Source organism: Bufo bufo, chromosome 2 (assembly GCF_905171765.1).
Source record: "Bufo bufo chromosome 2, aBufBuf1.1, whole genome shotgun sequence".
Classification (NCBI taxonomy): domain Eukaryota; kingdom Metazoa; phylum Chordata; class Amphibia; order Anura; family Bufonidae; genus Bufo; species Bufo bufo.
This window is the reverse complement of record NC_053390.1, coordinates 343,109,267-343,136,072: the sequence shown is the minus strand read 5'-3', so window position 1 is coordinate 343,136,072 and position 26,806 is coordinate 343,109,267. Positions and strand designations below refer to the sequence as shown.

The following is a 26,806-nucleotide window of genomic DNA, read 5'->3' as shown; positions in this document are numbered from 1 at the left end:
CTAAAACAGAAAGTGATACCTCAAAAATATTTATTACATAACATTCCCCATATGTCTACTTTATGTTGGCATCATTTTGGAAATGTTATTTTATTTTTTTAGGACGTTAGAAGGCTTAGAAGTTTAGAAGCAATTCTTCAAATTTTTAAGAAAATTTCGAAAACCCACTTTTTAAGGACTAGTTCAGGTCTGAAGTCACTTTGTGGGGCTTACATAGTGGAAACCCCCTATAAATGACCCCATTGTAGAAACTACACCCCTCAAGTTATTTAAAACCAATTTTACAAACATTATTAACCCTTTAGGTGTTTCACAAGAATTAAAGGAAAATGGAGATGAAATTTCTAAATTTCACTTTTTTAGCAGATTTTCTATTTTATTACATTTTTTTCTTTAACACATTAAGGGTTAACAGCCAAGCAAAACTCAATATTTATCACTCTGATTCTGCGGTTTACAGAAACACCCCACATGTGGTCGTAAACTGATGTAAGGGCGCATGGCAGGGCGCAGAAGGAAAGGAACACCGTATGGTTTTTGGAAGGCAGATTTTGCTGGATTGGTTTTCTGAACGCCATATGTTTTTTATTTTTCTACCGATCGTCTTGTGCAGTAGCTCATTTTTTGCAGAAAGAGTTGAGGTTTTTATTGGTACCATTTTTGGGTACATAGGATTTTTTGATCATTCATTATTACACTTTATGGGACAAGGTGGCCAAAAAATTGGCTGTTTTGGAACAGTTTTTTTTTTTCTTTTTTTTTACAGCGTTCATCTGAGGGGTTAGGTCATGTGACAGTTTTATAGAGCAGATCGTTACGGATGTGGCAATACCCAATATGTATACTTTTTCTTATTTATTTAAGTTTTACACAATAATAGCATTTCTGAAACCAAAAAAATTATGTTTTAGTGTCTCCATAGTCTGAGAGCCATAGCTTATTTATTTTTTGGGCGATTGTCTTAAATATGGGCTCATTTTTTGCGGGATGAGGTAACGGTTTGATTGGTACTATTTTGGGGTATATTCGCCTTTTTTGGTCGCTTGGTGTTGCATTTTTTGTGATGTAAGGTGACAAAAATGGCTTATTTTTTTTACACCGTTTTTATTTTTTATGGTGTTTATTGGACGGGGTTGATGATGTGATATATTTATAGAGATAGTCGTTACGGACGCGGTGACACCTAATATGTGTGGTTTTTGTTTGTTTTTTTTGTTTTTTTTTATAGGAAAAGGAAATTTATTTTTTACATTTTTATTTATTTATTTTTACTTTTATTATTTTCACATTTTTTTTTATCAGTTCCCTCTTGGATCTTGAAGATCCAGTGGGGCTGATGGTTGTACTATACTTTGCAATGCTCTTGCATTGCAAAGTATAATACAATCAGATGCCTGTAGGTGGCAGCACTGGACGCCTATACCATGGCAACCATCGGGCGCTGCGATCGCAGCAGCCCTGATGGTTGAGAGAGAGGGGGCCCCCTCCCTCTATCACCCCATGGATGCCGCTACTGCGGCATCTGTGGGGTTACAGCAGTGTCAGCATAGCGCTGACACACGCTGCTGATGGCGGCGGCTCAGGAATGGAGCCGCCGCCATCACACACAGAAGGGGGACCGATCGGGGGCAGCGCTGGAAAGGGGGGAGGGGGGGCAGCATTTTACAAATTACAGATCGGGGCAGGAGGGGGCGGACCGCATGGGGGTGGGCAGGATAAGATGATGGACAAGAAGGAGGCACAGATCGGTGCAGGAGGGGGTGGACCGCATCGGGGGCAGGACAAGAACAAGGAGGGGGCACAGATCGGGGCAGGACCGCATCGGGGGCAGGACATGAACAAGGAGGGGGCACATATCGGGGGCTTCAGGACACATTACCGATTTCAGGCTCTGATCTGCAGAGCGCAGATCAGAGCCTGAAACCGGCATTTTAACACTGCCGCGATCCGATTGGTTAGTCTGCACAGACTAACCAATCGGATCGATTGCCGGCAAGGGGCCACTCTGATTGGCCCCTTGCCGGCATTACTAGACTGTATGCTGTCCGTGACAGCAGCAGGACAGGGGCAGAAGCTTAAATCCAAGCGCTTTGCAGCGCTTGGATTAAAGAGCTGCCAGAACGTGTATATACGTGGTAGCTGCACGGGGCATGTGCAGCTATCACGTATATATACAGATTGCAGTCGTGAAAGGGTTAATGTGAGTAATCCAGCCATCCCAATGAAAGTAATAAAAGAATTAAATACCACTTAAAGGCTATACTGAGAAACACTTCAAACAAGGGGCATTGACTTCGGACCTGTCACTACTAAGTGTCTGGGAGCCAACTGATCATCTGCTTGTAGATGGGGAAGAACTGAAATGTAAATACATGACAGAGCATACATTGTTTTCAGTTTTCAACAGTCATTCTGCATCTTCCAAGTCTCACTTTTTAGGGGGCTATAGAGTCAGGTCCATAAATATTGGGACATCGACACAATTGTAAAATTTTTAGCTCTATACACCACCACAATGGATTTGAAATGAAACGAACAAGATGTGATTTAACTGCAGACTGTCAGCTTTAATTTGAGGGTATTTACATCCAAATCAGGTGAACGGTGTAGGAATTACAGCAGTTTGCATATGTGCCTCCTACTTGTTAAGGAACCAAAAGTAATGGGACAATTGGCTTCTCAGCTGTTCCATGGCCAGGTGTGTGTTATTCCCTTATTATCCCAATTACAATGAGCAGATAAAAAGTCCAGAGTTCATTTAAAGTGTGCTATTTGCATTTGGAATCTGTTGCTGTCAACTCTCAAGATGAGATCCAAAGAGCTGTCACTATCAGTGAAGCAAGCCATCATAAGGCTGAAAAAACACAACAAACCCATTAGAAAGATAGTAAAAAACATTAGGAGTGCCAAAAACACCTGTTTGGAACATTCTTAAAAAGAAGGAACGCACCGGTGAGCTCAGCAACACCAAAAGACCCGGAAGACCACGGAAAGCAACTGTGGTGGATGACCGAAGAATTCTTTCCCTGGTGAAGAAAACACCCTTCACGACAGTTGGCCAGATCAAGAACACTCTCCAGGAGGTAGGTGTATGTGTGTCAAAGTCAACAATCAAGAGAAGACTTCACCAGAGTGAATACAGAGGGTTCACCACAAGATGTAAACCATTGGTGAGCCTCAAAAACAGGAAGGCCAGATTAGAGTTTGCCAAACAACATCTAAAAAAGCCTTCACAGTTCTGGAACAACATCCTATGGATAGACGAGACCAAGATCAATTTGTACCAGAGTGATGGGAAGAGAAGAGTATTGCGAAGGAAAGGAACTGCTCATTATCCTAAGCATACCACCTCATCAGTGAAGCATGGTGGTGGTAGTGTCATGGCGTGGGCATGTATGGCTGCCAATGGAATTGGTTCTCTTGTACTTATTGATGATGTGACTGCTGACAAAAGCAGCAGGATGAATACTGAAGTGTTTCGGGCAATATTATCTGCTCATATTCAGCCAAATGCTTCAGAACTCATTGGACGGTGCAGGTGGACAATGACCCAAAGCATACTGCGAAAGCAACCAAAGAGTTTTTTAAGGGAATGAAGTGGAATGTTATGCAATGGCCAAGTCAATCACCTGACCTGAATCTGATTGAGCATGCATTTCACTTGTTGAAGACAAAACTGAAGGGAAAATGCCCCAAGAACAAGCAGGAACTGAAGACAGTTGCAGTAGAGGCCTGGCAGAGCATCACCAGGGATGAAACCCAGCGTCTGGTGATGTCTATGCGTTCCAGACTTCAGGCTGTAATTGACTGCAAAGAATTTACAACTAAGTATTAAAAAGTGAAAGTTTGATTTATGATTATTATTCTGTCCCATAACTTTTGGTTCCTTAACAAGTAATTCCTACACCGTTCACCTGATTTAGGGTTGCAAATACCCTCAAATTAAAGCTGACAGTCTGCAGTTAAAGAACATCTTGTTCGTTTCATTTTAAATCCATTGTGGTGGTGTATAGAGCCATAAATGTGAGAATTGTGTCAATGTCCCAATATTTATGGACCTGACTGTATATCATAGATAGCTGTTAGCCTAACAATAGCTATTACTCAAGAGAGGGGAATAAGGATGACCATACACATTCAATAGCTGTAATTTGTTTGGTAGATGACTATCTCTCCCGGCTCCCCCATACACATACACGTTCAGCTCCGTTAAATGTGTATGTGTAGTCAATGTGGAGATGGGACAAAGTTTTTGCCAAGACACTTTTGGCAGTGGCTTATCTCCTGAGAGAACAAAAGGATAAGGTCAAAATATTAATTTCGCCTGATCCTTCTCTCTCCCGACATCATCTGTCAGTGGACAGTGGGGAGCTCCCCATACACATTAAGGTAATGATGTTTTTAGAGAGGATTCAGTCAAAAGCTCGCTTGCAACCTAGGTCATATTTTGTGGGAGACCCTAGCTGTATATCAATACTGTCGCTCCGTTTCTCATCAATCCGCATGGCCATTAACAAACTGCAAGGAGTGATCACTTCTTTCATTAGTAATCTGGCAACCCTGCTGCTTTTGGCCATATCATGCCCACAGCTCGGCCCTGCAATGATCGTGTGGTGGCTGGTACTTGCGGTAGCACCTTTATAGTTAATGTCACATTAGTCAGTGAAAAACACAGATAGTTGACTCTTGGGCCCATATTGATAACCTCTATGCGAATATTGTATTCGTTTTGTTATAAAAAAAAAAATGGGTAGATGGTCTTCTGTATTTCAAGTCACATGTATTCTTCTTACTGTCCTGGCTCTTTAACTTCCCCTTTGTTTGGATTATTAGCATGGCAGACAGTCTCACTTAACCCTCTCAGTTAGACCATCTCTATGACCAGAGAGAGTCCCCTGTACTGATTCAATTAGAGCATCACACATTGCACAAACAAATTCAATGCTGTTCTCTGGATATTTTTATCTAGACCTATCAGGAGAACCACAGAGCTGTCATAGTGTTATCCCAATTCTACACTTAATATCATGAGAATTGCACTTCTTACAATGAAGAGACTATCTATAAAGAAGGTCTCAATGTTTTAAACTTTATTTTCAACGGCGTAGTTCTGCCAAAATGAAAAACAACTAAAATTCATAAAAAATGTTTTCTATGAATATTGAGTTTAAAACAAAATACCACGCTCTGATAAAAGTGTCTCTTTAAAATTAAACTAAAACTTAACTCTGGGAAGCAGCTCCTACCAAACACCATGGGGGGGGGGGGGGGGGGGGGGGACATATCAATAGCTGTTCGGAAGCCAATTTTGTGAAAAAAATGTGTACGTTTTTGTAATTTTCTAAAAAGCAGGCAGGGCTTAGTGGTATTGGGCTGGTCCAACAAACTTACTACTAGAAACCGATTTGGTGGTGCATGGATGTGCCATAACTTTAAAGAGGCATGCACCTCTAAATAAATTCGGCTTTTTTCACTCCTGAGCACACTGGGTTTATACTGGCATAGGAAACTTAAGTTGGTAATGCCTGAAAGCATCTCAACTCTTTGCTGTCTATTGACCCAATATAATCTTATACATCTGAAACATAAAAGTTGTAAATTGCAGCTGGCAGAGCGGCATCACTATATCATTTCCCAACGTGTAATAATGAAAAAATGTCATGAAAACAATATAAATGTGATATTTGCATATAGTAACATCCACTTTTGTTTTTCCAGCTGTAAAATTTGGGCGAATGTCAAAAAAACAGCGAGATAGTCTGTATGCTGAAGTCCAGAAACACCAACAACGGTTACAAGAGCAGAGACAACAGCAAAGTGGAGAGGCAGAAGCCTTAGCCAGGGTATATAGTAGCAACATCAGCAATGGTCTAAGTAATCTCAACAATGAGACTGGAGCCACTTACTCCAATGGACATGTCATTGATTTGCCCAAGTCTGAGGCTTACTACAGTGTGGATTCTGCCCAGCCCTCCCCGGACCAATCAGGCATAGACATAACTGGAATGAAACAAATAAAGCAAGAACCTATTTATGACCTTACGTCCGTACCAAACTTATTTATGTATAGCTCTTTCAACAGTGGACAGATCACAACTGGAATAAGCATGAGTGAAATAGGTAAGTTGATCTGATGCTCATAACAGAAATCTGGCCTTGAAGGTCTATGATAGAAGAAGGAACCCATGTATCTTAAACTTTATGAATGCATGGGTTTTTCATCTTCACTATGTTTCTCCTACCCTGCATTCACATGTTAGCTTAAACATCAAAAATATAATGATGGTGGATATTAGTGAGTAGAGACCCCCAATGACTATCATAAGAAAGGGACTGGATTTTTGATAATGTGCCTGAACCCATTTATATTCTTGTCTAGTATAACTATGATTATCTGTGATTTAAGAAACAAAAACCTGCAATTATTAAACTCTTAATACCTTTTACCGTGGTCCCTAAGGAGCCCTAGGCTACACCTGCACCTTTTCACGATGGCCTAGTCTAAGCCCTGCATTTGTCTCCCGTGCAGCGGAGAACGGGGGCTCGGCTGTCACTTGAGAGCCAGGCTAATGCTCTAATGGCCTAAATTGGCAGAAGTGACAATGCAGGCCATTTAACCTAGAAACATAGAAACATAGAATGTGTCGGCAGATAAGAACCATTTGGCCCATCTAGTCTGCCCAATATACTGAATACTATGGATAGCCCCGGCCCTATCTTATATAAAGGATGGCCTTATGCCTATCCCATGCATGCTTAAACCCCTTCACTGTATTTGCAGCTACCACTTCTGCAGGAAGGCTATTCCATGCATCCACTACTCTCTCAGTAAAGTAATAGTTCCTTATATTACTTTTAAACCTTTGCCCCTCTAATTTAAAACTGTGTCCTCTTGTGGTAGTTTTTCTTCTTTTAAATATGCTCTCTTCCTTTACCGAGTTGATTCCCTTTATGTATTTAAAAGTTTCTATCATATCCCCTCTGTCTCTTCTTTCTTCCAAGCTATACATATTAAGGTCCTTTAACCTTTCCTGGTAAGTTTTATCCTGCAATCCATGTACTAGTTTAGTAGCTCTTCTCTGAACTCTCTCTAGAGTATCTATATCCTTCTGGAGATGTGGCCTCCAGTACTGCGCACAATACTCCAAGTGAGGTCTCACCAGTGTTCTGTACAGCGGCATAAGCACTTCACTCTTTCTACTGCTTATACCTCTCCCTATACATCCAAGCATTCTGCTGGCATTTCGTGCTGCTCTATTACATTGTCTTCCCACCTTTAAGTCTTCTGAAATAATTACTCCTAAATCCCTTTCCTCAGATACTGAGGTCAGGACTGTGTCAAATATTCTATATTCTGCCCTTGGGTTTTTACGCCCCAGGTGCATTATCTTGCACTTATCCACATTAAATTTCAGTTTCCAGAGTTCTGACCATTCTTCTAGTTTTCCTAAATCCTTTTCCATTTGGCGTTTCCCTCCAGGAACATCAACCCTGTTACATATCTTTGTGTCATCAGCAAAAAGACAAACCTTACCAGCGAGGCCTTTTGCAATATCACTTATGAAGATATTAAACAAAATCGGTCCCAGTACAGATCCCTGTGGAACCCCACTGGTAACATTACCTTGTTTTGAATGTTCTCCATTGACTACAACCCTCTGTTGTCTGTCACTCAGCCACTGCCTAATCCACTCAACAATATGGGAGTCCATGCTCAATGACTGCAGTTTATTGATAAGTCTTCTATGTGGGACAGTGTCAAAAGCCTTACTAAAATCTAGATATGCGATGTCTACTGCACCTCCACCGTCTATTATTTTATTCACCCAGTCAAAAAAATCTATAAGATTTGACATGATCTCCCTGAAGTAAACCCATGTTGTTTTTCATCTTGCAATCCATGGGATTTTAGATGTTCCACAATCCTATCCTTTAATAGGGTTTCCATTAATTTGCCTACTATTGATGTCAGACTCACTGGTCTATAGTTGCTCGATTCCTCCCTACTACCTTTCTTGTGAATGGGCACGACATTTGCCAATTTCCAATCTTCCGGGACGACTCCTGTTACTAATGATTGGTTAAATAAATCTGTTAACGGTTTTGCCAGCTCACCACTAAGCTCTTAGATTTTCCTGCAGAAAATAGCAACCACAGCATCTAAGAGACTTAGAGAGAGGGGGCTTCTTCTGTCTCCTATCAGCACCCTGCAAGTCAAAGGCCGGGGTGCCAATGTCTTCGCATGGAAGCCTAGGGACTAATAAAGTCCCTAGGCCTGCTTGCAGTGAATGCTCGCCAGGCTACAACTCTCTGGTGCACCCTGATGGTGAATGTCAGTATTGCACTGACAGTATAATACAATGTACTGCATAAGCAGTACAATGTACTGTAGAAGCCATCGCCTGTCAAAGTCCTCTATTAAACTTTAAAAAGTCTCCAAGTTAAAAAGGCACAATTTTTCCATTGAAAAAAAGCCTTTCAATGGATATAAATTGCAAAAATGAAATCCCCTGCACATATTTGCTATTTCTGTGTCCATAACAACCTTTAATACAGAATTATTATGTAATTTATCCCATATGCTGATAAAAATTTACAGGAGGAATAACAGGAGACTGGTTCAGCAGAGCTCCTACACTTCATGTTGCTTGAGTGGTGGGGCCTAAAGCAACCCACTGCAACACAAAGACCCTAATTTACTCATTTACAAATTACAGATCTGCAGATCTATAGATGGAATCAATTTAGGTTGTCTAGATCTGCACCAGATTTATTAGAAATAATCAGACAGGATTAGGAATATGGTGCAAGGAAAGATAATTTTCTCTGACTTTATACCAACTATTGGTTGGTTTAGCGCTGTATTACACTGGCTGATTTATCAGCCGATAATCGCTCGTTCATCGGGAAAACGCAAATTTATTGGGTAATTTAGATTTTTAAGCATGCAAGCCACTAGACAGTATGGGGAGGAGTGATGGTGCGGAGGAGATCACTGCATGTAATAGCAGCGGTCTCCTCCGCTAGCTAGCAAGCGATTGCCAGTAGGAAACGCTTCACTCCTGACAATCGCTTGCTCAATCGGCCTCTGTAATACAGGCTTTACTCTGAGACAGAATTTTACACCAGAATTGTGGCGCAAATCTTGGGATATGCCCCTTTTCCATGAAGCTCCTCTCCTTTCCGCTAAGTCCAGTCCCTTGTCAAGCAAGATGGGGTAAAAGTGCAGAAACCCTACTTGAGCCAATTTGCTCCACTTTTCAGACAGATTCTAGGTACATTTACATTAGTAAATCTGGGACAAAGTCAGGGGCGGACAGGCCATATGAGCAACCAGTGCAGCTGCTGTCTTCCAGGAACTTGGATCACACATGTCCATAGAATGTGACTTGTTTCACAACCCATTGAAGTGAATGAGGATGATCTGCAATACCAAACACAACCTGCATATAGTGGCACTATTTTTTGGAGAAAGCAACCATGTTTTTTTCATATCCTGTTTTCCTTTGATCCCATTTTGTATCATATTGCAGTTAAAACTGGGAAATATACATTATAAAGAATTATTCTATATATGAAGAAGAATTATATTTCTTGGACTATTTGCTTTGTAAGGAGCCTTTTCCCATGGTTCTATCTGCAATATGAGACAAAGGGGGAGATTTATCAAAACTGATGTAAAGGGAAACTGGCTTAGTGCCCATAGCAACCAATTAGATTCCACCTTTTATTTTCCAAAGGGGCTCTGTAAAATTAAAGGAAGAATCTGATTGGTTGCTATAGGCACTAAGCCAGTTTTCCTTCACGTCCATGTGCATGAGCCCTTATAATGTTATTTTACAAGCAATTTTAGTGACCTCTTTAATTTGTAACATTTTTAAAGTGTTTTTTTCTGGTGTTTTTGAAGTTCAATAGAGAAGCCTGTGGCAGTAAAAGTTAATAGCCGATATGAAAAATGCCAGAAATACCAGAAACCAAAATAAGTCTTATATGTATTATTTACTATCAACTTTAAAGTAAAAGCACTTTTCTTTTTTACTTAAATATTATATAACAAAATCACTACGAAGAATTCAGCAAAACATTTATTTTAATCTAGCCCAAGACTAGGACGCAGGATTGTCTCCATGCTCCTGAAACAAAAAGTGTTGGCCTGTAGTTACTGTAGGTTTAGTATTCTGATCATAATTATTTGTTATATATTGTATTTTCTATTGCAATATATGCCTACAGTATTAGGATATATTCAATGTGACAAACAGAAATTTCTACAAATGAAAATCACAATTATTTTTTTTGCAGTATTCACATAGATTTCTGCCAGTCCATTCAGATGAATGGGACTGTTTCAGAAATTTCAGCAATAAACCTGCCACGTGTGCACCGTGTACCCTCAAAGTGCACTCAGTTTACTCAAAAAAATAGCATTTCCAAAAACAAAGTCCTCTTCCCTATTATTTTTTGGGATTACAAAAACTAAGGATGTCATGCTTTTAAATACTGTAGTTCTTTTGTATTCAGTACCACTGGCTGAGAAACAGCTGTCATGCTTTAATAGCTATGCTCACCTAATCCTCTGGTCACATATATCAGTGTTCTTGTGCAGTATACTCATGAATGGAGTCTGGTGGGGTAGACAGAGTGTCTGCCAGCAGGACAGAATTTGATTCTGATCCCCCACCTTTTTCGAAACATTTCCATGAGATTGGAGAGTTATAAATGAAGCCTCATTTCACAGGCCTTGTGCTGCAAAGCAGTGTACGCTCACATCTCTGCTCTTTCATCCTAATCAATAAACATGAGATAGCGGATAACTTGTTGAATGTCTATGCATTGTTAAGAACAGAACAGGTTGGCTCCACTGCAGAAAATGTGCCAGAACAAGCGCTCAGTCAAAATATTCAAGGTTATTTTGGTCCCAAATCCATTTATTGTATGTTTTCCTCTGTATGCCTTATGATTTGCCATTATGTACTAAAATTCTAAATGTGTTAATATGTGTAGACCATGAAAACAATACAAAATTCTCTCTAGAAAAGTATTACATTCGCTATGTGAGGTTATGTAAAGTGCTGCTAGTACCAGTAAGAGACAGCAAGTGACGAGCTACAGTGCACCGTTATCATCTGTGCTGCATTGTAGACAATAATACTTTTATTTTTTATTTTGTTTACACTCTTTTACATCAAGAAGTAATGTATGGGTGGGCACACATTACCTTTCATACTTTACATCTTTGTATTCACTCAGTATATATATTACTGTGATGCTAGACTGGCTCATTCTTGGTACAATCGGGCATATCAATATGTTGTGACTTTAGAAGCAGAATAAAAGTGACTTACAGTTGACAAGGACCATATTAATGTAATTACGCCATTACCAAGAGATTCTGACGACAACATTTTCCTTATGGTCCCTGATAGCTGCAGTGTTGTAATAGAGATAGTGTGGTTTGGATCATGATCTACATCAAAGTTCGCATATATTTATCTACAGTGAGTGCCGGTCTTTTCTGCAAATTCTACATTGGGACGCCATCCCATAGACTCGTGCACCGCGACTTAAAACAGCAGTGCCGACCTGTGATTATTATAAAAGTTCAGATATAGTCACACTCATATTTGTCACTCTTCAAGACAAGCTGGGATGTTGATACTGATGTATTTGGCTATTTTTATTATGAGCCAATGTACATGTGTAAATGGTCCTTAATGTAGAGTGGCTATTGCCTCTCTTTAAAGAGTAACTAAACCTTTATATAAACTTTTAATATGTTGTTCCTAATTCCCTAATAATACTATCTTTAATATACGTTATTAATCCATTTTCTATTTTTACTACACTTTTCCCTTTTACACAAGACTTGAACTTCACCTGAACTCGAACCGGAACCCCATTGAAGTCAATGGCAACCGGAACTTTGGTGCACTAAAATGGCTGTAAAATAGTAGTAGTAAGAGGCTAGAGAGCTGCAAAAGGAAGAAAAATGGGAGTAAAAGCAGGACAGTTGCCCTGCAACCAAATGTGGATAGGGAAATTACTTAAAATAACATAGAATAGAAAAAAAATTAAAATAATAATCTTGAACTAGGAGGCGGAGGTCAAAGTGTAGGAGGTTGAGGAGGCGGTGGACGTGGTGGTGTAGGTGGAAGTGGCGGGGGAGGAGGAGGAGGTAGCCAACACTGTTTTTGTTGCTTTTTTTATTAATTTTTTATAAATTTGGGAAGACCCCAAAACATTGGGAAACAGATAAGAGAATGCAAAGAGAAAGTGCGCTGTAGTATAACAATGGCTGGGTGCAGCCGGTATCCTTGTCTACTCAGCACAAGGTACAGACAAGTCCTGTGGGATCCATGCCTGGTTCATTTTAATGAACGTGAGCTTGTCCACGTTGGCTGTGGACAGGCAGCTGTGCTTGTCTGTGATTACCTCCCATGCCGATCGGACAATACACTTGCTGCAGGGCAGGCCAGCACCTCCAAGGCATAAAGGGCAAGCACAGGCCATGTGCCCAATTTGGAGACCCAGAAGTTGAATGGGGCAGACACATCAGTCAGTACTTGTAGGCATGTGCACACGTACTGTTCCACCGTGTTGCTGAAATGCTGCCTCCTGCTTAGACGTTCCGTATCAGCTGGTGGTGCTGGTTGTTGTGGCGTGCTGACAAAACTTTTCCACATTTCGGCCATGCTAACCCTCCCTTCTGAGGTTCTGGCGGTGCACCAGCTGCGTTGGCGATTTCTTCCTCCTCCTCCTCTGCCTTTCTCCTTGTGCTTCCACTGAGCCCCCACTGTCAGATGTGAATGCCATCAGCAGAGCTTCTACTAGTGTGCGTTTGTACTCGCACATCTTCCGGTCACGCTCCAGTGACGGAATTAAGGACAGCATGTTGTCCTTGTAACGGGGATCCAGCAGGGTAGCCACCCAGTAATCAGCACTGGTAAGAATGTGGGCAACTCGGCGGTCATTGTGTAGGCACTGCAGCATGTAGTCGCTCATGTGTGCTAGGCTGCCCAGAGACAACGACAAGCTGTCCTCTGTGGGAGGTGTATCGTCTGTGTCCTCTGAATTTCCCCAGCCATGCTCCATTGATGCCCATAAGATGCTTTGGGTGCCAACCTGCTGTGAACACGGTTCCTCTTCCTTACCATCCTCCTCCTACTCCTCCTCATCCTGCAGAACTGTGCCCTGGCTGGACAGTTGTGTACCTGGCCTCTGTTGGTGCAGGAACCCACCCTCCAAGCCACTTGTGAATGACTGGCCTGATAACCGTGGAAATGATCAGTCTTCCTCCTCCTCTTCCTCCTGTGCCACATCCTCTTCCATCATCGCCCAGAGTGTTTTTTCAAGGAGACATAGAAGTGGGATAGTAATGCTGAGAACTGCATCATCGGCACTGGCCATGTTGGTGGAGTACTCGAAACAGAGCAACACGGCACACACGTCCCGCATGGAGGCCTTCTCGTTGGTGGTGAAGTGGTGCTGTTTTTCAGAGTGACTCACCCGTGCTGCAGCTGAAACTCCACTATCACCTACTGCTGCTCGCATAGTCTCTCCAGCATGTGCAAGGTGGAGTTCCACCTTGTGGGTATGTTGCATATGAGGCGGTGAGCTGGAAGGCCGATTTTACGCTGCACAGACATCTTTGACATATCGGGGTCATTTTTCAGGAACCTCTGCCCCACCAAACATAAGTGGTTGGGCATCAGTGCACTCATTCTCTTCCACTTCTGGGGCAGGGCTAGCTGGATGGCCCATGGAAACCCCGCCAGCAGAGTCATCAAAAAGCATAAGAGACTGCTGTATGACTTGGAGCTCAGACTACTTGGCTGATTTGCAAGGGGGTGAGGTTAGAGACAGATGCCCATGGGCTGCAGGTGCTAACTCTGCGGTTTCAGGAGGGGACCGGGTGGTAGACAATGTAAAAGAACTGGAGGCACTGTCAGCCATCCAATCTACTACCGCCTCTACCGGTATTCGGGCCTACAAAATGATGCTGAACGTCCTGTCGCCTATGTGCACCTGAGGAAGGTGTTTCATTTGGGCATGTAGCTGGCACAGATCGACCACGTCCTCTCCGTGCAACAGGAGCTCCACCAGCACCAGCAGCACCACGACGAGGGCCAATTCCCTTATTTGATGCTCTACCCATTCTTTGAGGTCACCCACCGAACTAACAGACGTATTAACTATATTCATTTCCCTGTAACATATGCAGTGCAGGTGTACCTCACACCAAAAATGAGTATATGTCACCCACCGAACTAACAGACGGATTAACTATATTAATTTCCCTGTCATGTATGCAGTGCAGGTGTACCCCACACCAAAAATGAGTATATGTCACCCACCGAACGAACAGACGGATTAACTATATCAATTTCCCTGTCATGTATGCAGTGCACGTGTATCTCACACCAAAAATGGGTATATGTTACCGGCCGAACTAACAGTCAGATTAACTATAGAATTAACAACCAGATTAATTATTTATTATATTTCTGTGTCAGGGGTGCAAAGCTGGTATATTGCAGACAACAAAAAAATCATTATAGGTTACCCACAAAACAAATAACCAGATTCCTAACACTCTCCCTTGCTTCAGCTGCATTCTTCCTGTCCGTGAACTATTCAGAGCTGATGGGAGGTGCTACACGTGATCCAGCTTGTATAGAGGCTGGGTTACATGATGCACCGGCCAATCACAGTCATGCCATTACTAGGCATGGCTGTGATGGCTTCTAAGTGACCACAGCTTAAAAGCTTGTTGATTGGCTGCCCTGCAGCCTTTCAAAGGCTTTATTAAATGCCCGAACACCGAACTCGAACTTTCCGGCAAAGTTCGGTATGGACCCGAACTTTACACTTCGGGTTCGCTCAACACTACTCAGCGGTGTACGGAATACATTTTATCAATAGGGCCACAGCAGCGCTGTGCTCCCTGGACTGTTACTAACTCTTGGCATAGCACATGGGTAGCCTGTACCCATGTACTATGCCAGGATTAGCTGAGCAGAGTGGGCTAAGAGCTAAGAGAATTGCATGTCATGTAAATTTCATAGATCACGTTGTTGTCTACTACTGCATCTTACACTTTCTGACATACAGTAAAAGAAACCTTGACACAACAAACATCCTCATTATGATAACCCCACAAGCTTCCTATATCCCAAATGTTGAAGGGAATTTGTCATCAGAAAACAACCTATTAAATCAAGAATTTATGTTAAAAATGTTTAAAATTTTCCATGTCACTATCCATATTTAAAAAAATCATAAAATAATGCCATATTCACACTGGCTACTAGGCTTAAAATATGTGAAGATTTCCTATTCCTTGAGAGCAGCCACATGGGTCATAGACAAATGGACTTGCCTGATTTCTATAGGAGAGTTTTCTAGGCTGCTCTGTGAACTATGCATAGGTCAGGAGGGAGTAGATAAGCTGTGACATCACCTATTGTGAATGGTGGAGCCTGTCTTATCTTGATAGACAACTGACAATGATAATAACAAGATACCTATTAAAAGGTTAAATACTAGATTTTTTTCCATTAAATTTTCCAAAATTTTATATCAAACACTGGAAATCCATTTGCCTGTCCTTTGGATAATTTGGGTAAAACAATTTCACTTACATTAACCCCCCCCCCCCCCCCCAAAAAAAAAGGGCATTTAAAAAATACAAATCTGAGTGGTCAGCTTTAGCATTTGAAACTTACAAAGGGCTCAATAAAATCTGTAAAAAGGAGATCAAAATGCAGCAGATGGCAAAAGACAGCAAAACAAATCCTAAAACATTTCTTTAAATATATAAGTGCTAAAAAACCACGATCCGAGCAGGTAGGTCCCTAAATCATGGTGGGGGGGGGGGGGGGCTAGTCACTGAAGATAAGGAAAAGGCAGAGTTACTAAATGTTTTTTTTAGCTCTGTATATACAAAAGAAGAGAAAGGAGCTGATATCAGTGGTGCTGGGGCTGTTAGTGCATCCAATAATATACTCAATTGGCTAACTGTAGATATGGTCCAAGATAAGTTAAATAAGTTAAATGTGAACAAGGCTCCAGGTCCAGATGGATTAGACCCGAGTGCTTAAAGAGCTCACTTCAGGCATTGTTGTGCCCCTGTTTATAATTTTCAAAGATTTTCTAGGTACTGGTACAGTGCCAAGTGATTGGTGCAAGGCAAATGTGGTGCCCATATTCAAAAAAGGATCTAGGTCCTTCACAGGTAATTTTAGACCAGTTAGTTTAACTTCTGTTGTGGGAAAAATGTTTGAAGGACTCTTAAGGGACTAGATACAGGAGTATGTGACTGTAAATAATATTATAAGTGATAACCAACATGGGTTTACCAAGGACAGAAGTTGTCAGACTAACCTGATTTGTTTTTATGAGGAGGTGAGTGGAAGCCTGGACAGAGGGGAAGCTGTGGATGTAGTGTTTCTGGATTTTGCAAAGGCTTTTGATACTGCCCCTCATAGACATTTAATAGGTAAAGTAAGGTCTATAGGCTTGGAAAGTATCGTTTGTAATTGGATTGAAAACTGGCTGAAGGACCTTGTCCAGAGAGTTGTGGTCAATGATTCCTATTCAGAATGGTCTCAGGTTATAAGTGGTGTACCCCAAGATTCAGTGCTGGCCCTTTATTATTTAATTAATTTATTAATGATATCGAGGACGGGAATAATAACACCATTTCTATTTTTTCCGTTGACACTAAGCTATGTACCTGTAGTAATGTACAGTCTATGGAAGATGTCCATAAACTACAAGCTGACTTGAATACTCTGAGTGATTGGGCATCAACTTGGCAAATGAGGTTAAATGTGGATAAATGTAAAGTTATGCATCTTGGTAGTAATAATCTCCGTGCTTCATATGTCCTAGGGGATGTAACACTGGGAGAGTGACTTATAGAGAAGGATTTGGGTGTCCTTGTAAATGGTAGATTAAATAACAGCATACAATGTCAATCAGCTGCTTCTAAGGCCACCAGGATATTGTCATGCATTAAACGAGGCATGGACTCGCGGGGTAGGGATGTAATATTACCACTTTACAAAGCATTGGTGCGGCCTCATCTGGAATATGCACTTCAGTTCTGGGCACCAGTCCATAGAAAGGATGCACTGCAGCTGTAAAAAGTACAGAGGAGAGCGACTAAACTGATAAGGGGCATGGAGGGTCTTAGTTATGAAGAAAGATTAAAAGAATTTAATTTATTTAGTCTTGAGAAGAGACATCTAAGGGGGAAGATGATTAACCTATACAAATACATAAATGGGCCATACAAAAAATACGGTGAGAAACTGTTCCATCTAAAATGCCCTCAAAAGACAAGGGGGCACTGCCTCCGACTGGAGAAGAAAAATTAAGTCTCCAGAAGCGTCAAAGCTTCTTTACTGTAAGAACTGTGAAGCTGTGGAATAGAATTCCTCAGGACGTGGTCACAGCAGGAGCAGTGGACAGTTTTAAAAAGGGTTTAGATTAATTCTTAAAAGTAAACAACATTAATGCTTATGAAAACGTGTAGAAATCTGAGTCTCACTTCCTTCTGGGGTTCGCGTCTCCACCTATCCCTTGGTTAAACTTGATGGACTTATGTCTTTTTTCAACCATATCAACTATGTAACTATATGTAACTTTGGAGGTTTATTTTTGATGAATTGAAAGGGTTGATTTTCTCACTTTTTCCATTATGTTCATACAAATGAATTATAAAAGAGAAGAAATGACATCCTACATTAAGTTATGCACAACTATAAGCCAGTGAAATCATGTATCTACTAATCTGATAACTTGTACTTTATTCATTTACTTTCCTGCTCTGTGTTTAGGAGTCCAGTGCGTGGCACGATCAGCAATTAACAGCTATCTCTGTGTGCATGCTTATACAATCATTGAAAGGACCGTCCACTGGACTCCTAAATGTAAAAAAAAGAGCTGAGATTAAGGCTACATTCACACGACCGTATGTGTTTTGCAGTCCGCAAAACACTGATCTGCAAAAAAAACTGACAAGAATAGGATATGCTCTATATTTTTTGGGGGACTACAGAATGGACATGCGGATGCGGACAGCACACAGTGTGCTGTCCGCATTTTTTGCAGACCCGAATGGGTCCGGATCCAATCCGCAAAAAAAAACGGAACAGACATGGTAACAAAATACGTTCGTGTGAATGTAGTCTTAAATGAATTAAATACTTTGAAATGAAATTTATATTGAATATCTTCCCATAATACTATATATTATCAATCTACTCGATCCTGTTCTATAACATGTTGCCTGCAGATCAGATACTATGTTCAACCTATGTTCTCTAAGTCTATTTAATTGCTCAATAAAGTAACTTTAGCTGAATTATAACAGACTTTTGCCAGTCGGTGAAATAGGGATAATGATAATCAATAGAGATGAGCGAAGTTCTCAAAACTTTGATTCAGCTTCTTCACCGATTTTCACAAAGAAATTTGCTTCGTGATAGATTACCATGTCACGAAGCGCATTTCTTTGTGAGTAGCAGGAGCAATGACAGGGAAATGCCCCCCGTCATTGAACCCCCTCAGATGCCGCGTTCATCACTGATCGCAGCATCTGAGATGACCATTGAGAGCTGTCAGGGGTTTATCTGTAAAAAAAAAAAAAATACTCACTCACCTTATCCATTTGATCGCAAAGAGCCATCTTGCTTGAAGATCAAGTGTGAAACCTTGCACGGTGCATGATGACATCATCAAGCTGGCTGGCGTGGTGACATCATACGTTACCGTGCACAAGATTTTTAAAGGGAAGCTCCCTTTAATAGTTCATACCAGTTGCTCCAACACAATTATACCTAGGTTGTTATTAAAGTCTATGTACGGTTCACAACCATATTTTATTGTACCAGTTCATCTAGCGTGTACAATTAAAGGGATTATTATGTCAATAGTTTTGAGTAGCATTAATTGCCACCTTACGGAAATCCAAGACATTAATATGTTTCCAAAGATTCTCTGGTATGTCCTGAGTGATAAAGCATAACGTATAGAAAATACTTTGAATAGGGTAATCTGGGTGTAGCTATGATGCAGAAGAGGCAGGCAGTCCGTTTCTAAACTTGCCTCTCGATGTTTAATTGACTTCCCACAGGCACTGTACAGCAGAAAAGCGCATGTGCAGTGAAGTGAGCTGTACTGTCCTCATCTTCATTCGCATTACCAATGAAGCAGAGGGCAGTGCTTCACTGCTCATGCATTGAAACCACAGCAGAATTGCGCATGCGCAGTAAAGTGAATTACTTGCACATGTTTGCATAATAATTGTTTGATTTATGTGATTTTCACAGATCGAATTGCACAAAATATCATAAAGTCCCATTTGGAGACGTGTCAATACACAATGGATGAGCTTCATCAATTAGCTTGGCAGACTCATTCATATGAAGAAATTAAAGTATACCAGAGCAAGGTATTGTATAAATTACTGTAATCTCTGAAAAAAATTGCATCATTTATTATTAAACTGCAAAATATTTATACATGTGTATATATGTGTAGCTTTTCTAAAAGTCTTTATAATGTGCCCAATTGACGACACCAGTAAAAGTTGCCATGGTGAATTACACTCTTCCTGACAGCTATGTCAATTGTAAAATATCAAGGCCCATAAGGCTTTCTGAGAAATATCCAGGATCAAAACCCACTGGAAATGTCACATTGTATCTATGTACATTTGATTAACCAGCATCCTCAGTTTATTCACATTTACAATAGTCCAATAAATCAGGCTTATAAACAAGTGGGGGGAAGTCTGGCTCTTCTCCACAACTGTCAGAGAGGTGACTTCTTACTTAAAGAAACATTCTGGACAAATTTTATATTCTTATTGGCTATACTTTATTCATATAAAGCTGATCTTCTGCTGCACGTTTACTGTACATCAGCCTCTATCAGACAACTAGTCATTGAAAATATAAAAATTTAACCCATGAGATTCACCAAGCTAAAGGCACCAGAATTTTGGCTTAAGTTGCACCAAAGAACATGCTTTCCACCACATATAGTATGTGTTTTAGACATTTTTAGTGCCTTGCTAGATGAGGGGGCATGGCTTCACGGGAAAGGGGAGTAATTTAAGACGACCAATAGATTACAAACATGTGCCAAAGTTTTGGTGAAAAATCCTGGTGCAAAGTGAGCCGAGATTGGGTGGTGTAAATGTAGACAAACGTGTCTAAAGATGTACCATCATAATGTAATGTATGTACCAGAGTGATACATTTGGTACATATTTTGCTGCATATGTTTGTTCTAAAAATTAATGGCCCTGTACACGGGTTCATTATCAGGAACAAACATTCATACAAATGCTCCTTCCCATGTAAAGGTGACACCATCACCTGGTAAATGAGCAAATGTTCAATCGTACTGGGTGAAAGCGTCATTGATGCGGAAACCCAAATTAGCATCATCTCTGGGCAGCAGGGTAAACAGGGATCTGCTGAAACGTCCTCAAAATACAGAAATGACTGCTGCATGTAAATGCAGTTTTCACGTCCTCTGACAAGTGGTCAGGTTTCGGGAATGAACCACCCATGTGAAGAAGTCTTCTTTTTTTTTTTTTTTACTCTTATTTACGGGGATATTTGTAATTTGAGATCTTGTTATGTTACAAGTCTGGCTTTGCATTGTGTGGATGCACCCAATTTAGGAAATGGCTTAGTTTTCATGTATTTGGTGCAATTGCATTGTGTTGTATGACCTAAGTCTTAAAAAGTAGTTTCAGTGATATTTCAAGTGTTGCAGACAGTAACTGTACCACAATCCAGGCCTAATCTCACTTTCTGCCTTAAACATAGAAAACTTTGAAAAGTGGTGTGTCTCCAAAATGTTGCAGAAATGTTGCAAAGAAATGTCACAATTTGCATGTTGTGCAACATTTTTACTCCACATACCTGATGTATCTGGTTTGATAAATGTCCCCCTTAATGTATTAAAGTTTAAAAAATTACAATACAGCACGGATCCAGCAGGCTGTTCACCCGCCGAAACAGCCTGCCAGAGAAGGCTGCCGCTAATGTGAAAGTAGCCTTAAATGAATATGTATGAGCTGTTAGGAGTGAAGAGAAAAGGGCTACAGATTGAGCCATCAGAGCAGTTCTCTGATGGATTTCAGTGAAAATCCAAGTGAAAAGCGAAGGCTGTAGAAGATAAACTATTGAAAGTTTTCATAAAGACCAGTTCGTAAAATGATTTTAGCCAAAGATAAGGAGAATGCAATAATTTAAAAAAATGTCCATGGCCTTTAAGCGACCAGTAACTCCGCTCTCTCCTGGTCTTCAGCATGGAAACACATATTCCAGTGTAGGGATTCATCTAATACTCTCAGCTTGTTTAAGAAATACTGACAATAGTAGGCTACTAGTGTTAATATATATCTACATTGTACATTGCTTTTCTATAGAAGCAGGGTTTATATACAGTACAACATACTTTTATTCTTCTTATTCTTTTAGCTTGATACATATTTTATGCTATTAATGAGAAATTGATGCAATGAGAGACTGAAGAACTTATAACAATTATATAAAATTATTAGGATGGATATTTGATAAAAGTTTTAGTGAAATGTTTGATTGTATATGTACTTTTTCATACTCTTCTTTGTATTAGTAGGAAATGCCACTTTTTAATATTGATTTAAGAATATTATTGTTAGTGTTGAGCGAATTTAGCTGACGAAGTGTACTTCAAATTTCCTCATGCTTCGTGGTAACAAATCAATTTTCCCTAAAATGGTGGTAAAAATACTTACACTATCCATTAGAGAGCAAAGGGGGCCGCCGCAGCCATTTTGCTTTGAGATCCCGCACTAAATATCGTCTGCGGTGAAGTATGACAGCGTGATGAAGTCATCATGGACCTTGCAAGATTTTGTGCTGATCTCAAAGCAAGATGGCCATGATGGCTTCTTCGTACTCAAAGGGATAAGGTTAGTACAATAAAAAAAATTTTTTTTAACTGATCAACATCTGAAAGGCCTTAATATTTATCTCAGATGCCATAATCAGCAATGAATGCAGCAACTGAGGAGTTCAATGATGGGGGACAGCGCAATCGCCATTCCCCATCATTGCACCCATTACTTACAAAGAAATTGACTTTGTGACAAAGTAATTCGTCACAAAGAGAATTTTTGGGTAAAATTCGGCAAAGCAGCCAATCAAATTTTTAAGAATGTCGCTCATCTCTAATTATTATATTTTTCTTGGGCAGAATTATTTGTTAAAAGGCATGTCAGCAGAGACAACTGGTCATCATTAAGTTGTTCTTTTACTCTAATATCTGTTTATTCTGGTGTTACAGTCGAGAGAAGCTCTGTGGCAGCAGTGTGCCATTCAGATTACCCATGCAATACAGTACGTCGTGGAGTTTGCAAAGCGAATAACAGGCTTTATGGAATTATGCCAGAATGATCAAATATTGTTACTTAAGTCAGGTAAGAAGCTTACTTTTTTATTTTATGTGGCTATTAAGGTGTTCTAGAGTATTATTTGATACAGTTTTTAGATTTGGAATTCAATTGTTACCTGCATGCTGTCTCCCTTGTGCTGTGTAATTAAAACTGCTTCTCCCATTCACGTGAATAATCTAGACGGCATGCAGGTAAACATTGAAGAGGATGCAATGCTTCAACCTCTTCAAACAGCTGATCGACGGGGGTGCCAGGAATCAGACCCGAACCGATCTGGTATTGATGGCCAATCCTGAGGATAGGTCCAGCAATATTCTAACACTGCAGAACCCCTTTAAGGAACTATGGCTTAATAAGAAATCTAGGACATCCAGTAGTAAAGCTGCGCCAATGACGTTTATCTGCTAATATAATTGAAGCAGCAAATATAATACATGAGTAATAATTATGTCATTTTTATCTTGCTACTAACATTACATAAACAATGTCACCCATGCCAAATGTTTCCACAGTGCCCTTTTTGTCTCTGTCAGGCTGGTATACATTGGTAAACTACCTTTTCCACTGTATAGTCATCTGCATTACTCCATATAGAAGCATTCAATAGAATAATGTATACTGAGCTGTTTATGGTTTTATATAGCATGGGAGCCTATTGGAGAAGTATGTCACTGTAAACCTATTTCTGCATCTGTCAAAGGTATACATTGAGAAATCCTCTCTGCACTCTTTTGTGTCTCGCTCAGCGAGCAGGCTTGACGTAGTGGGTAGGGATGTGGCTTTTTAAAAATGGGGTACTACTTGAATGGTGTTAAAGAGGACCTGTCACCACATGCCTGTTTTAATAGCTTCATGCATTCCCCATGTAATATCAATTCTGCACCATCTATTCTTATGGCTCCATGTTCTGTCATTCCTTTATTATCTCTACTAGAAGTTATGAATGAACTGCTAGCAGTCTGCAGTAAGGGTACAGAGGGGTGGTAACCAGTTGGGGGTGTGTAACTGCACAGACTCACTCTATCCAATCAGTGCTGCCATTGTTAGTCTGTGGAGGTACACCCCCTCCCCCCAACTAGTTACCTCCCCTCTGTACCCCTACTGCAGACTGCTAGCAATTAATTCATAACTTCTAGTGGAGATAATAAAGGGATGGCAGAACATAGAGCCATAAGAATAGATGCTCCAGAATTGTTAGTAAGTGGGGAATACATGGACCTATTAAAACAGACACTAAAATATTGGTTCAATATTCTGGCATAAAGTAAGCCAAGTAACTGGTGGTACAAACTTAGATAAGAGAGTCTAAAGTGCGTCAAATTTATCATCCATATCTTTAGACTGTCTAGTATAAATTTACATTGCATAAATCTTAGTGTTAATAAATCTGCATACTGTCCTTGCTGTACCTGTACAGATTTTTATGTACAGTTGGAATAGATCACATCTGGAAAGTTTTGCCAGAAAACTTGTCATCAAGTGTCCTTCTAACTATATTTTATATTTTATTGGATTATTCATAGAGAGGCCCTTCCTTAGGGGGGGATCTAAGGAGGGGTCTCATTGATTTGGAAAGTAATATTGGGCTTTGTGTGGTCAGCTTTACGGTCAGGCCAGAATATGAAAGAGATGATTTGACATGTAGCACGAACTCCTCATGTAGATAATCTATGCTTTATTAGAATTATTCTTAGGCCTCATGCACACGACCGTTCCGTTTTTTGCGGTCCGCAATTTGCGGAACGGAACGGGCGGCCCATTGTAGAAATGCCTATTCTTGTCCGCAAAACGGACAAGAATAGGACATGCTATATTTTTTTGCGGGACCACGGAACAGAGCAAAGGATGCGGACAGCACACGGAGTGCTGTCGGCATCTTTTGCAGCCCCATTGAAGTGAAGGGGTCTGCACCCGAGCAGCAAAAAATGCGACTCGGATGAGGACCCGAAAAACAGTTGTGTGCATGAGGCCTTACTGAACAATATGATAGTATATATTTATTGGAAACATCTAGATAAAGGTTAATTTTAATGAAACTATTGACATTATACCAAAATGCTATGTAGTATGTGATGTGCAAAGGGGACTGAGCATCTGAAATGCTTCTTTGAGAAAGGTCATATTCTACTTATCTCCAGAGAACTTTAAACAGATTGTTGCTATAATCAATCGTGCTTTTCTGAATATGACATTAATATTGCAAACGGCACAGTATTTAGCCGTAATTCATATTCATAATCATTGCAGCTGTATTTGGACATACCATGGCTTTCTATAGCAAATAATAATTTCCTATTGGTTAGTTTATTCCTCAGAGTAAAATATTTATACCAAGCGTGTGATAAGAGGTCTCTTGTCAGTGACAGATTAATAATAGTCAAGGATAATAACAGTTAAGACATCTTAGAAGTGATCTCACTTATATGTACAGTATAGATACATATGTGATCAATATCAAGAACTGGCACATGATTTATTCTGTCCAAAAACTTTACAAAGGAATAAGAGACATTCATTAACTGTGGAGGAAAAATTATATACTGTATTTTTTGCCCTGTAAGACGCACTGGCCTATAAGACATACCTAGGTTTTAGAGGAGGACAATATAAAAAATGTTTTTCATTAGACCTTAGATCAGACCACCTAGCAGACCCCCAATGTTAATTAGAGCTCAGCTCATAGCACCAGTCAGACCCCCAATGTTAATAAGACCCTCAATGAGACCTCAGATCAGACCCCCAATGTTAATAAGACCCCAGTAAGACCTCAGATCAGACCCACAATAAGACCTCAGTTTAGACCCCAACGTGAATGACCCCTAATCAGACCTTAGATCAGCCCCTATGCCTCAGATCAGCCCCTATGCCACAGATTGCCCCCCCATGCCACGGATAAGCCCCCCATTCCACAAATAACACCCCAATGCCTCAGATAAGTCCCCAATGCCTCAGATCAGACCACAGCCTTAGATCAGACCCCCATGCCTTCAGATCAGACCCCGATGATTCAGATCAGCCCCCCATCTTAGATCAGTTCCATGCCTCAGATCATCCCCCATGCCTCAGAACATCCCCCATGCCTCAGATCAGACCCCCATGCCTTCAGATCAGACCCCGATGATTCAGATCAGCCCCCCATCTTAGATCAGTTCCATGCCTCAGATCATCCCCTATGCCTCAGAACATCCCCCATGCCTCAGATCAGACCCCCATGCCTTAGATCAACCCCCATGCATCAGATCAGCCCCCATGCCTCAGATCAACGCCCAGCCTCAGATAAGGGCCCAGCCTTACAGCAAATAAAATAAAAAATCCACTTATCTCGCCTGCTCCGGACGCCACCGCTCCTGATCTCCAGCGCTATGTCTTCTTCCTGCCGTTGGCTTTGCTGTGACCCGACGTGTAATGAAAGAGCTCATTAGTATTGTCCCCATAAGACGCAGTGAAATTTTTCCCCCACTTTGGGGGGGGGGGGCATCTTATGGGGCGAAAAATACGGTAGATATCGGTACATTGAAAACGATTCTTTACACTAAAGGGTTATTTACATAATAGATAATTGTTTAGGTGACTAACAGTACGGTCACATTTAACGATTCAAAGCTGATAACAGATAAGCATTTTCATGCAATGATTATCATGTACAAATTCATTCAAATGTAATTGTTTACTCGCTCAATTAAGGATCGTTCAGTGTATTTAGAGAGCAATGATTTCTATTAAAAAAAATCTATTTTTTATTTACATCATTTACATTGCATGAGAGATCACACCATGTACCTTTACATTACCACAATTCTAAAACGACAAACGATTTGAATAATTGGAAACATCAGGTTGGTAGGGTGATGCAATTGAAAAAGATTATGTAAAGTTAAACCCCTCAGCTTATAGGATTTGGGGAATATGATGTAAATGGGAAGGATAAGATTTTTATTTCTCTCCAGCATGGCTTCAAGAGGTTAGAGTGGGGAATTGTTTAAGGTAGAATTTGTTTGCGGTATAATAATTCATTGTATTGTAAATTTTTTAGATTTGAAACTTCAATAAATAAAGAGCTTAAAAAATGGGAAAAAAAGTATAAAAATGGCAAACGATTATTTATTAGTTCACATCAATAATGTGCTGAATGAGCATTTTCAGTACTGTTGTTCAGTCGCTACATAAATTTACACTGCACGATTATCATCCAACCTGAATTGTAATGATTATCTACTCCTCTCAATGCTCAACTGCGGTAGTCAAAGTATGGAATGCCCTTCCCCAAGAGGTAGTAATGGCGAATGCTAGGTCAGCATTAAAAATCTAACAAGATCATATATATAACTGAGTTATATTGTA

The 26,806-nt window shown here is 40.4% G+C and overlaps 1 protein-coding gene across 1 annotated transcript in view; it reads left to right on the top strand.

The window, feature by feature from the left end:
* The window catches only part of RORB (RAR related orphan receptor B), a 117,245-nt gene that overhangs the window by 72,509 nt on the left and 17,930 nt on the right, over positions 1 to 26,806 (top strand). Inside the window, exons 4-6 of the mRNA XM_040420310.1 lie at positions 5,719 to 6,120; positions 19,338 to 19,459; positions 22,357 to 22,489. Coding sequence (XP_040276244.1) covers positions 5,719 to 6,120; positions 19,338 to 19,459; positions 22,357 to 22,489 — 657 coding nt within the window. The remainder of the gene's footprint in view (positions 1 to 5,718; positions 6,121 to 19,337; positions 19,460 to 22,356; positions 22,490 to 26,806) is intronic.